The 14,245-nt window shown below is 33.1% G+C and overlaps 1 protein-coding gene across 2 annotated transcripts in view; it reads left to right on the forward strand.

Annotated features, from left to right (window-relative positions):
* LOC136035547 (histone acetyltransferase type B catalytic subunit-like) overlaps positions 1–14,245 on the forward strand; it is a 53,231-nt gene that overhangs the window by 16,001 nt on the left and 22,985 nt on the right. For both annotated transcript variants that reach the window (XM_065717404.1, XM_065717405.1), the window contains exons 6-8: positions 822–966; positions 3,177–3,330; positions 6,212–6,423. In XM_065717404.1, the coding sequence (XP_065573476.1) occupies positions 822–966; positions 3,177–3,330; positions 6,212–6,423 (511 nt within the window). The remainder of the gene's footprint in view (positions 1–821; positions 967–3,176; positions 3,331–6,211; positions 6,424–14,245) is intronic.

Consider the following 14,245-nt stretch of genomic DNA (forward strand, 5'->3'; position numbering starts at 1 on the left):
AACATTTCGCAAGTTTCACTCGCTTTCTTGCTATGCCTTTTTCAGTAAAACTTTAAAGCAATGGATTCGTTCTAACTTAAAACTGTTTTCTTGTTGAGGAGGAGGGATTAAGAAAACACTTGGGAATGGATTTGAGTCAGGGAAACGTTTTGAAAGATTTACTACTAGGAAGGCTGTCAAGAAAAACTACAGTGTAGCCCGTGCGCTAGTAGTCTTGTTGGATCAGAAGAATCAACTCTTGGGGAGCTGCGAGAAAATATATTTTGATAAAGCGCTTATGTGCAAAATAAAAAGCGCGGTACACCACGATGCACCCTAACGATGCACCGACCACCCTAAGTAGGCACACAAAGAGCAGTCGATGCATCTCAAGAATAAAGATTATAGATGGCTAAATTGTTATGTTAGGCGGTAAAAAAAAAAAAAAAAAAAAAAAAAAAGAAAAAAAAAAAAAAAAAAAAAAAAACTTGTAGCTTCATTTAAAGACAGGTGAAAAAGGCTACTAATCAGAGCCTATAGTGAAAATAAGGCATATATATCATCATTGTATAGGAATTAATGATTAATGGGTCGGCTAATATAGACACAATTTATAACACAATTTTATCAAATCAAACACAAAAGATGAAATGTAAAACTTCTGTAAAAATACATATTTCATTATATACAATTAGCCGCGCTACATAGTGTTTGAAAAATGTCCTATCAATAAAGATGAAATATCATGTAGTTGTAAGAATTAATTTAAATAAAAATGAATGAAGGCATGAATTTGAAAATAGCTTAAACGTTTAAATTTTTTTTTAATATTTCCTTTTTAGGCGGATAATCTAATGAAACCACTCTCAAATGTGCTGCCTCCTGGTTTCACAACAAGCCTTGATGAGTTTTGCTCCGTGTTAGAAAAAGAGGGGCCTTTCAAACCCATGGGAGAACTGCTCAATGTATTTTCTACTAAAGATAAAGGTGAGCATGAAATCAAAACACTCCTTTTTGGTTTCAAAGATAGACGCCGTCTATGGGGAGAGGTTGGGCTAGGAGTCCCTTAAGCTCTAAAAGTTCTTAATTTATAATATTTAGCAGTTAGGTATTGTTGCAAGGATTCTTTGAACAGCTGTTAATTTGTATCCGCCATCCTAGTAGTTGATCTGTCCCATATAGTTGATCAATATTGTAAATTGGATTCGTGCTAGGGACGCTCATTTTAAATTTTTAGTTGTTATAGATATTTTGATTAAACGGTTGGTCTTAAGCTTAGTTCGAATGAGACTGTGTTTCTCTTTTTCGCTTTTTGATAATGATTAGTTTTTTCTTACTGTTTGTGTTTGTTGTTGGAAGTTTTTTTTTCTATTGCTGCGCTGTTTGCCGTATTTTGTTGTTGTTGTTATAAGTTATAAAAAAAAATTACTAAATAAAATAAAAATCCATATTTCACCCTTATCAATCTTAAAATTTATATAATTCTTGTATCTTTTTTCTTTTTCTATTGCTGCACAGATTGTGTGTATTTTTTGTACTCGTTGTGGGTCATAAGTAAATAACCAAACAAAAGAAAAATTTGTATTTCAAGGGTCATCTTATATTACTCTTCAGGTTACACTAAGGCGTACGCAGTTCAGAAAACTAAATCCCTTGAAAGAAAAAAAATGGTAGGCGTTTGGTACCAAATTCAATTACTTTGTAAATTAATGGGAGTTAGTATCAAAAACCATGTTATTCAAAAGCGGCCAATAACCTGTCAAAAGCTGTCAACAACAAGCTGATTTTACAAATCAGCTTCTACTCTCAGAACAGTTATTTAAAATGCAAAAGTTTACCAAATATTGTAGACGATATCATTTGATTTGATTGGGTTTGTAGGCTCCTCGTTCATAAGACCGGCTCCTCGTTCATAAGACCGTTATTGAAAGGGATATTGCAAGGAATTGTTTCTAAAGGCTCCTTGGATAGCTGGTAACTTGTATCTGCCATCCTAGTAGTTGTTCTACCCCACATAGTTGATTAATATTGTAAATCAAAATTGTGGGCTGGTGCCACAAAATGGCAGAAAAAGCTACTATCCTGGGACACAATATTTTTTGGCTACTTAAAAAGGAACTAGAATTTTTTATATCCGTTCACATGAGCCATCTCTCGATCTTCTAGGACCATACCGATCTTCAATTGGAACGATTTAAAAAAATAACGCATGATTGCTCAGCATCGCGCATGACATTGTCAAAGATTGCTTATTGCTACTTCATTTCATCTTTCATTCGCGACGCGTCTAGCTTTTGGTAACACTTACCAAATGATTACGCAAATATTTCACTGGACAAAATGACATTCTACAAAAATCGAAAACAATCCAAGATCTTCAACTCCGTTTCTTATAAATCAGTTACAATCTTGGCGAAGGAATTCCAAAGTAGACTATCAGGTAAAAAAGGAACTGTTGAAATAAGTGTGTAATAAAGCATTTTCCACATCGGGAATGGCATCACTTATGGCTATGGCAAGGTTTTGCATGGAGATAGACTTTACTTCACATTGCTAGACTTCACTAAAATTTATTTTACAAAACTATACTTTACTTTACCAGATTGTACTGCACTTTGTTAGACTTCGCTAAACTTTATTTTACTAGACTAGACTTTACTTTTTCAGACTCAAATTTGCTTGACTTTACTTTGCTAGACTGTACTTCACTTTACTAGACTTCGCTAAACTTTATTTTACCGGAGTATAGTTTACTTCGCAAGATTATAGACTTTATTTTACTAGACTTTGCTTCACTTTTCTAGACTTTAATTTACCAGATTTTACTTTGCTAGTGTTTACTTTACTAGACTTCGCTAGACTTTTTTCACTAGACTATACTTTAATTTACCAGAACTTACTTTTGTTAGACTTAACTTTACTAGATTTTGCTTCATTTTCGACTTCGCTAGACTAAACTTGATTTTACCAGACTTTACTTCAGTTTACTAGACTTGACTAAATTTATTTTACTAGACTAGGCTTGAATTTACCAGACATTACTTTGCTAGACATTACTTCACTTTACTAGGCTTTATAAGTTTTTCAAGCTATACTTTCGTACTCAGGCTTGTGTGCCTGACCAGACACGTGCCTAGACAAAGAAGTCTAGCTAGACACGAGTGCGAGCTCTGCTTAACTCTGTAAATTTGTTTTAGATGGATCTTTACGAAATTTTGAAGTTTATTCCGGTGATGTTGATACAGAAGGTTTTAAAAGCTATCACGAACGAATACAGACTTTCATTCTTTTCTTCATCGATGCTGCCAGCTTTATTGATGTTGATGATAATAAGTGGCGCTTTTTCTTTGTGTAAGTAATTCTGCAAACATAATTTTGATCTAGAAAGGAGCTACGGAAAAAAATTTTGGGTCCTAAATTTTTATGATTCCTAAAGTCAAGTGTCCATAAAATGTGGATTGATCCGCATCGATCCACAAAAACACAAAAAACGTCGATCCACAAAAAACGGATTTAATCCGTGAGTGAAAAAAAAGAACAATTTAAAGTACTAATAACAGTGGAAAGGAAATTGGATTGTCTTAATTCATTAAGGGGAATTTTATATAGTCATATGTATCTTAAAAAACAGAAATAAATAGATAATTTAATTCTTAATGAAAAGGAACTCCATTCTACAGTTGTTTAGTTTTTCGTTCTAGTGGGAGCCGAAAAAAAATATAGGTGAAAAATCAGTGAAAATAAGCTAAAAGCACATGACGCCAAGCAGCTTAATAAGTTTGGCTCTCCTTTGAAGGTTTGATTCTCTTTAAGAATCAACAGCTTGCCGATGGTTGAATTTTGCGGACATAAAGCGTCAAGTTCACCTGCTTAGTTTTGCTTATTTATTTTCTTGGTTCAGTGTGGCAACACTGACGAAATTGCGTTTATATATTGTTATATATATACAATTTATGTGTTTATATATTGCTTCTTTAAAAACAATATCGTCCTTTAATATCTAATTACTAAAAAGACGATTTTGTCAGTGAACGTCCTCTAAAGAAGCTGAAAACGATATTTTTCAAAGAAAGACTTTATGTTCTGATGATAAATAGCATTTCAATAATATAAAGTAAGATATAATCCAAATGTTCCTTAAACGTGTTGTCAGGTGTCAATTAAAATTCTGAAATTTTCAAGGACTATTGACATATTGGTTGACGTCTTTCACAATTGCCTATTGAACATTTTCAAGGACTATTGACGTATTGGTTGACGTCTTTCACAATTGCCTATTGAACATTTTCAAGGACTATTGACATATTGGTTGACGTCTTTCACAATTGCCTATTGAACATTTTCAAGGACTATTGACATATTGGTTGACTTCTTTCACAATCGTCTATTGAGCATTTTCAAGGATTATTGACTTATTGGTTGACGTCTTTCACAATTGCCTATTGAATATGTTCAAGGACTATTGACACATTGGTGGACGTCTTTCACAATTGTCTATTGAACATTTTCAAGGACTATTGACATATTGGTGGATGTCTTTCACAATTGCCTATTGAGCATTGTTTTGAGTCTATTAATTACTTGGAGTTGTTAGCATTTGCTATAACAAAATAAACCTCCCACAAAAACTAAAGGCATGAAATCGCATCGTTTAATTTCTTTCAACAAGTCTACGTTTTGAATAATAAACTAGCACCTGCAGTTTGTTGCCACCTCACCTCGAATTCAACTCAGACACCTTAAGTTATCGCTTCAATAGTAAATAGAAACTATTTCAATTGGGTCAACCTAAAATTTATCACAAGATTTATGAAAGATAAATAATATTAAATTAATATTGATTATTGAATTGTTAAAGCTATGTTGGTCTTCAGAGCATATGCTAATTAAAAAGTACTGTACAGAAATATATCTATTGTCATATACTCACCAAAAGGGTTCTTTTAACTTTAACCCATTTTAAAAAGAACCTTAAAAAATATAAAAAGAAAGCTAATCAATTTTAATAAATAATTTTTAGATTGTTGTAACTAACTTCATGATTTTGCCTTGTTATGCTAGATGGCGCTGGTTGCTTTTCTAATTAGTGAAGACAAATCTCCTGTACCAATTTTCCAACACTCTTCATTTACATCTGTCTCTCAAGAAACTTCCTCAAAACGTAAAAGTGGCATAATGTGAACATTGGAAACAAGTCCCTTTCACTTGCATACATTGAAAATTCTTTCTGAAGAATAAATTATTAAAGGGACTTTTGGAACGTCCTTATATAATTAAGTGAGGCTCATTTAAAGGGCCAGTCTATTAAACCGGATTATGGAGATTCATATTGGTTTTCATATTAAAAAATCAATCCCCTGGTGTTAACAAATATCTAAAATTCGTTGGTACTACTTGTTGGTACACTTGAGAATGGGAAATGTTATTCACTACAATGTTAGGGTCTTTTTTTCAATGTATTTTTAGTTTTTCGATATTTAGTGCCTTTTTGTTTCTAACACAATTTTCTGCGGACGTAAGAAAAAAAAGATTTTGTCTATTTGGATTGTAAAATCTGTTTAAAGGTCTCTAGGATATCTATCTTATTTGAGCTTTTGGCACTTGTATGATATACCCCCTGCGTAATATTCTTCTAATACGTTTCTCTGGCGCTCAATCCTAATGAAATATACGAAATGAAGATAAAAATATAAAACTTTAGAAACAAATTTGGGCTATATATTTCCAAATTAGGGGACGGAAGTAAAGCATAGCGGCATGCCTAATCTTTTAGGTACAATTATTCTGTATATTATGTAGTAAGAATTGTTTTCCAACTTCAAACTGTCCAAATATTCCCCCCCCCTAATTTGCAAACATAGCCCAGGTTATATGTTTTACATCTATTCTGTCACTTGTCTTTGTCTTGTCTCACGCTAAGCTGAAATAAACAAACGAAAAGTGGTTCTATAATGTGTCAATGAATCAACAATTTGAGCTGTAGGCGGTTTATCGTACAAGTACTGAGCTTTTCAGAAGATAATCTGACCATCTTCCTTGTCTGTTTATTTTTAAGTTTGAAGTCGCATTTTGCTACCGGACGTTTTCCCACTATTATATAACCACATTGGCAGCTACTTTTCTGGAATAATTTTTAAGAGTTAAATAACGGTTATAAATTTTTTGTTAAAATGAATTGAATAGCTAAGTAAATCTAAAAGTTTCTTTCTCTCTTGATTCAACTATTTTCTAGTTTCGAGAAATATATAAAAGATGGCACTCAAGATTACGCTGTTGCTGGTTACGCAACTATTTATGAATATTACGCGTATCCGGAAGCGAGAAGGCCACGTATCAGCCAGATGTTGGTACTGCCCCCATTTCAAGGATGTGGAATTGGAAGTAAATTGCTGAAAACTGTTTATGATGCTTATATTCCAGATAAAGCTGTTCGTGATATTACTGGTAAGTAATATCTGGTAACTCCGATCAATTGATACTGGTAAGTGTACTGTAGGTAATTCACTGGTAAATTCCTGTTTTGGGGATGTCTTACATTTTTTTTTGTTTATGATAATTCGATGTTTGATGATGTATTTATGAAAAGTTATAGACTCTATAAATTAAAAACACCGACTTCTAGAATATCAGCGATTTCGCCTTAATCTTTGATTCTTGCTTTCACTAATTATTATTTATTTATTAATTATATTTGTTATTTATATTTAATAAGATATTTTTATTCGTATTCGTATTCGGTTAATAAAATAGCTATCGTAGCACTCAAAAATGAACGCTAAATTATGCTACTTTTACAATCACAAAAGGGTCACTTGTTAGCTATACTTACGAAATACGGCACAACTTTCAATTCACTTATTAAATGCACTTAGGGAATAATGTAATGTAAAAAGGAGTTTGCGAATCTGTTTGTAAGGCACTTGACCGGTTCTAATTTGTTGTTATGCCTAGTATGTCTGCTGATTGATGAGGATGGTGGAATTATGAATCGGTTTTTCTCTTTTGTTAACAGTGATTTCCCAAATTTCATTATCAGCTCATGTCTTCGATCCAATAAGGTGGGCAAATTCAAGAGCTCAAGGGCACTTTCGTAGTTGCGGAAGCTGGGCCTGAATATTATCCTAGTATTTCGTTTTTGAACATGTTCTAGTTCTTCTGCCATGTAAGCTGTGTTCTGAGTTAGGGGACCCCAAACGGAACAGCAATACTCGAGGATAGGCCTGATGTATGTTGTATACGCCAGTAGGAGCTGACGATCAGGGAAGCCTAACCTGAGCATACTTGTTAAGCTCTGGATTGAGTAGTGATGTTTGTGCACAATATTGTCTACGTGCAGCTTAAATGAGCAGTCACTTGTAAATGTTACGCCTAGGATTGTTGCAGAGGAAACAATTGGAAACGGAACATCTGGGGTTGCTGGTTGGGGCATCTAGGGGGGGGGACTAAAATTAGATAGTTTTTGGAATTCAGGCTGGTTTCATTATGGCCTTTTCCTACTAAAATAAACGATGTTAGCTTAAATACATGAATCATCCACGTAAAGACTATTTTTTCATGACTTCGCTTTTCTAGTATTAAATAAAAAAAAAAAATTTTTTTAGCTGAAAGTAAGGAGCGACGTTAAAACTTAAAACGAACAGAAATTACTCCGTATATGAAATGAGTTGTCCCCTCCGCAATCCCTCGCTCTTTACGCTAAATCTTTAAATTGTTTTAAAAAGTAGAATTGTGGCAAAGAGTCAAACTTTAGCGTAAAGAGCGAGGGATTGCGGAGGGGACAACTCATTTCATATACGGAGTAATTTCTGTTCGTTTTAAGTTTTAATGTCGCTCCTTACTTTCAGCTAAAAAAATTAGTTTTTTATTTAATTTCTGAACGTTTTTGAATTAATGCATGTTTGGTTTTGGCTCTCCGCACATAAATTATTAAAATGAAATTTGTATATTAATTCTGTTTTTGGCTAAATGGCTTTCTATTAGTTTTGATCAGACGATTTTGAGAAATAAGGGGTGGAGAAGGAGGCCTAGTTGCCCTCCAATTTTTCGGTTACTTAAAAAGGCAACTAGAACTTTTAATTTTTAACGAACGTTTTTATTAGTAAAAAATATACGTAACTTAAGAATTAACTTACGTAACAAACTTTCATAACCTTATATTTTTATTATGTATACGAGGGGATTTGTACCCTCGTTAATACCTCGCTCTTTACACTAAATCGTAAGTTTTGTCCCAATTCTTTAAGAATGACCCCTGAATCAGAAAGGCCGTAGAATAAATAGTTGAAATTACTAAAAATACTTTAGCATAAAGATCAAGGTATTTATCTCCTCCTAAATACCTCGCTCTTTATGCTAAAGTATTTTTAGAACCCCTCATATGCGTAATAATCTCTGTTCGTTTTAAGTTTCAATGCTACTTCTTCCTTTCATTTGAAAAAACGTTTTCATGTTTATTTTTCATTGTTTTCTTATAGTAATGCTAGAGAATCCTGCGCCCTTGTCATTGAATTTTTCTTCCCCCATGACAGATTCCTCCAAGGAAAGATCCTCCAACATAGCCCCCTCTCCTCAGCCCCACCTCCAAACAAAATAAAATCCCCCTGAAAACGTCTGTACACTTCCCAATAACCATTACTATATGTAAACACTGGTCAAAGTTTGTAACTTGCAGCCCCTCCCCCAGGGATTTTGGGGGAGTAAGTCATCCCCAAAGACATAGTTATTGTGGTTTTCGACTATGCTGAACAAAATGGCTATCTCAAAATTTTGATCCGTTGACTTTGGGAAAAAATGAGCGTGGGAGGGGGCCTAGATGCCCTCCAATTTTTTTTTGTCACTTAAAAAGGGCACTAGAACTTTTCATTTCCGTTAGAATGAGCCATCTTGCGACATTCTAGGACCACTTGGTAAAAAGATGACCCCTGGGGAAAAAAACAACAAAAAAACAAACAAACAAATAAACACGCACCCGTGATTTGTCTTCTGGCAAAAAATACAAAATTCCACATTTTTGTAGATAGGAGCTTGAAACTTCTACAGTATGGTTCTTTGATACGCTGAATCTGATGGTGTCATTTTCGTTAAGATCCTACGACTTTTAGGGGGAGTTTCCCCCTATTTTCCTAAATAAGGCAAATTCTCTCAGGCTCGTAACTTTTGATGGGTAAGACTAAACTTGATGAAACTTATATATTTAAAATCAGCATTAAAATGCGATTCTTTTGATGTAGCTATTGATATCAAAATTTCAATTTTTTAGAGTTTTGGTTACTATTGAGCCGGGTCGCTCCTTACTACAGTTCGTTACCACGAACTGTTTGATAGTGATCTCTATTTCATTTTTGAATTTGTTTTTATAGATTTGTGTTCTTAAAAATTTAAGATTATTTGTAATCCTGTGCTGGTGCAGCAGATTTTGAAATCAGCTGCAGCACAGAACCGAAATCAGTCCGAGCTGCAGCTGCAGAGTTTGAAATCAGCTTCAGCACCGCACTCTAGGTCTCAAAATTTGATTCCAGCGATGAGGTTATGCGAAAGCGCTTTCTTATTAATCTAAACAAGAAGAAAAAGAAGAATCATTTGCAGAAAGTTTCGAATTTTTCTTGGAAGTGTTAGTTGAAACAACAAAGATGCATTTCTTATAGGCCTATATAATTCCTCTAGAGGAAATTGAAATAAATGTTTCTTAATTATTTTGTGTGTGTATGTTTTACAGCTACTGTTTTTGTAATGAAGTCCTTATAGGTTAATCAGCAAAGAACGAAGGCATCGTTCAAATGAAGATATTGTTTTTTTTTTCATTAGGTAGATCAAGCTAAATTATTGTTAAAAAAAAAAATCCAAAGTAATCCCAGAGAGGCCGAAAAAATTAACCCAATGAATCGCAATACATTGGAATTCCTGCCAATTTTTAGTACTGTTTAAAATTGAAGCCGAAGATAACTGAAAAATAATAAAAATGACTAAAATTAATAAATGATAATAAAATAAAATAATAAGAAAATGAAAAATAAATAAATGATCTATAAAATAAACAAAACAAATAACAAAAATAAATCATAAAACAATAATTAAAATAAATAGAACAATAGAAAATTTAAATAAACACATTAAAATAAATGATAAACAAAGTAATAAAAATAAACAAAAATAAATAAAGAAATAAAAATAAGTGATAAATGGAAGTATCAAGGACAATGAAATTGAAATCTGAGTGTTTGCACTGGTTAAGGACTAACTTGCGCAACCATGAATTTTCAAAAAGTCGGGAAAAAATCTTAATTTTATTTCTTAATAAATAAGGCCTCTTTGCACAATTAAACAGTTTTGGCAGTAACAGGGGACAAATAAAAAAGCATGAGAAAAAATTACCAAAAAATGCTGAAAACATATGGCACTAAACAACAAAGCGATAAAACATAAAAAAAAAACGATAAAACATAATAATTGAACAAATAAAACAATATTAAATTCAAGTAAATACATTAAAATAAAAAATAAACAAAACTAAGTAAAACAATAAAAACGAATAATCAAGGACAATGAAACTGAAATCCAAGTGTTTGAATTGGTTAAAGTACTAACTTGCGCAACCATAAATTTCCTAAAAGTTGGGAACAACAATTGTAAATTCATTTCTTAATGAATGCGTTAAATAATTTCTTAGTGAGTGCAAAGACCTCTTTGCATTGTTATGTAGTTTGGCAGTAACGGGGGACGAATAAAAAAAGGTGGGAAAAAAAAAAACGCTAAAAACATATGACACTTAGCAACAACGCAATACAAAGCAATTTTAAATAAAACCTAATAATTAGATTAAATAAGACAATAAAATATCAAATAAATACATTAAAATAAATAATAAACAAAATAATAAAAATAAACAAAACTAAATAAAACAATAAAAATAAATAATAAATTAAAGTATCAAGGATAATGAGATTGAAATCTGAGTGTTTGAATTGGTTAAGTACTAACTTGCGCAATCGTAAATTTTATTTTGCGCAATCGGGAAAAAATTGAAAATTCATTTATTTATGAATAAGACCTTTTTGCACAGTTATGCAGTTTTGACAATAACGGGGAACAAATAAAAAAGCATGGGAAACAACTACCAACGTAGATAACTTCGAAGACCACACTGCCTTTCCATGACGAAAGTAAAACAGTTCAAAATAGGGATGAAACCTTTTTATTGACAGTGAATAGATATAAAATTATTTAACTGGATATAACTGGATTTAACTGCTGACGATGAACACTGTATATGTGTTCGAAATATCCAGTTAAATAATTTTATATCTATTCACTGTCAATAAAAGGTTTCATCCCTATTTTGAACTGTTTTACTTTCGTAAAAACTACCAACAAATGCTGATGGCACTAAACAACAATGCAATACAAAGCAATCAAGGAGGCCCACTCGTGCCTCTTTAAAGAGGCGAACCACGACAATGTTAAGCGATCTTCGGTTCCAGTGGTCGCAGAGGGATGGGGAGGGATGCATTTCGTAGCCCGAGCTCCAACTAAGAAACCTGCCAAATTTCATCCCCCTCCGACTTTTCCTTCATGGGGAAAATCTGGCCGAAAGTTTCGACCCCCCAACCCCAGCCCCCTTTTAACGTTGTCCGATCGGGCTGAAATTCACAAGTTAAGGTCCCCTAGGGCCCAGGAGCTTATCCGCGAAATTTCAGCTCGATCCGATAACTCCTTCCCTGTTTTCCAGAAACCAAGCATAGCCACATAATGTTCATGTTCTCCTTTTGTTTTTTTTCTGCCACGCCTACAGGTCATGCCGGCATCGGATCTGGGTTTACGAAGACTCATTCGACGCAGAATTCTCCGAGTAATTTTGCTTGAAAGTTTCGTCGGAAAATCTTAACCCCCCGATTTTCTAGCTTAGAAAAACCCCATTTCCCCATAAGAGCCCATGTTAAGTTTTTTGTTGTTAAAAGTTACGAATTTCAACATCAAGTACATCAAAATGATCAGCTCGACATGGTGAGACTGACTGAAAGCTTCAAAAAATTCTGTCTTAATCCGTAAAATTTTTATTTGAGAAAAATGACAGAAACCCTTTTTTTCTGCCACGCCTACAGGTCACAGCCGACATCGGATCTGGGTGTACGAAGACTCATTCGACGCGGAATTCTCCGAGTAATTTTCCTGGAAAGTTTCGTCGGAAAATCTTAACCCCCTGATTTTCTAGCTTAGAAAAACCCATTTCCCCATTGAAGGTAAAATTTTCTCTTGTAATAACATCACTTGTTTGAAAAATTCTTACACTAACAGCAGCTTGCCGCAGCGGAAGCTTGCTGGGCCCATAACCCAGAGGTCGGTGGATCGAAACCGCTAGCTGCTAACTTTTTAAAATTTGTAAAATTAGGTAATTTTGTCAGTTTGAATTTATTGATACAGAAAGGGAGAAAATAAACATGGAAACATGTGATCAGAATTACATACTGGAATGTTCACAAGAATTTATACTGAAGCGGGGGTAAGGCTTGATGGAAGCAAGTTAAAAGAACCATTTAAATTGATTTCCTAATTGAAGCCGTTGGTGAAATTTTCTATTGTAATAACTTGTTTGATAACAAGCATAACAGCAGCTTGGCGCAGCGGAAGCGCCCTGGGCCCATAAACCGGAGGCGGGTGGGTAAAAACCACTAGCTGCTAAATTTTTAATTAAGCTGCTAAACTATTAAAATTATCAAAATTAGATAATTTTGTCAGTTTGAATTTATTGATACAGAAAGCGAGAAAATAAACATGGAAAATTATTATTAAATTACATCCACCATGGATTGTAGAAAAACGTACAGAAATAATATGAAAAAACTTCGTTTTTTTCATATTAAGATTTCAATTTCATTGTCCTTGATACTTTCATTTCTCATTTATTTTTATTGTTTTATTTAGTTTAGTTTTGTTTATTTTCATTATTTTATTTATTATATGTTTTAATTCATTTATTTGAAATTTTCATTGTTTTGTTTATTTTTGATTATTATATATTATTGTTTTATTCAAAATTGCTTTGTATGGCATTTAGTGCCATATTGTTTTATTCAAAATAATATGAAAAAAACTTCGTTTTCTTAAAGAGTTAAAGAGGCTGCGTCCCAAAGTCGAACGTTAAAACTAGGCAGTTGGGGGGCTGCCGCCCCCCAAACCCCCCGCTTTTAAAGACTCTTTTGTACAGGTTTTTTGTTGTACACCAACAAACCCCCAGCTCTTAGCTTGTGTGCTCTGTGTCTAGGAAACAGTTTCAATAATTATGTTAAAATGTAAATGGAGTGGTCAACTTCATTGTTACTAATTACTAGTTTCGGCGCAATGGTTCTCCTGTCCTCTTGTGTTTAACATTCTTCGAAGTTATTCCATTATTCATTCATTTCAATTTTTTGTTAATTAAAAGAGGGCCTTTCCGAAGCCAAGAGCGGGGGGTTAGGGGGGCGGCAGCCCCCCACAACAAAAAACCTGTACAAAAGAGACTTTAAAAGCAGGGGGTTTGGGGGGCGGCAGCCCCCCAACTGCCTCTCCTAATTCCTGTACGTTTTAAGGTTCGACTATGGGACGCAGCCTCTTTAACTCTTTAAGAAAACGAAGTTTTTTTTCATATTATTTTGAATAAAACAATATGGCACTAAATGCAATACAAAGCAATTTTGAATAAAACAATAAAACATAATAATCAAAAATAAACAAAACAATGAAACTTTCAAATAAATGAATTAAAACATATAATAAATAAAATAATAAAAATAAACAAAGCTAAATGAAACAATAAAAATAAATGATAAATGAAAGTATCAAGGACCATGAAATTGAAATTGGAGTGTTTGAATTGGTTAAGTACAACGATAAATTGTCATAACGTCGGGAAAAAATCGTAAATTCCTTTCTTTATGAATAAGGGTATTGCACAGTTATGCAGTTTTGACAGTAACATGGGACAAATAAAAAAGCGTGGGAAAAAAATACCAAAAAAAACCCCGATAAACATATGGCACTAAACAACAAAACAAAGCAATTTTAAATAAAACAATAAAATATAATACTTAAGATAAATAAAACAATAAAACTGAAATAAATACATTAAAATAAATTATAAACAAAATAATAAAGATAAACAAAACTAAATAAAACAATAAAAACTAAAATAAATACATTAAAATATATTATAAACAAAATAATAAAGATAAACAAAACTAAATAAAACAATAAAACCCGATCTACGTTGCATGGGCAACGTGACATGTTGCGG

This window comes from Artemia franciscana, chromosome 14 (assembly GCF_032884065.1).
Source record: "Artemia franciscana chromosome 14, ASM3288406v1, whole genome shotgun sequence".
NCBI lineage: Eukaryota > Metazoa > Arthropoda > Branchiopoda > Anostraca > Artemiidae > Artemia > Artemia franciscana.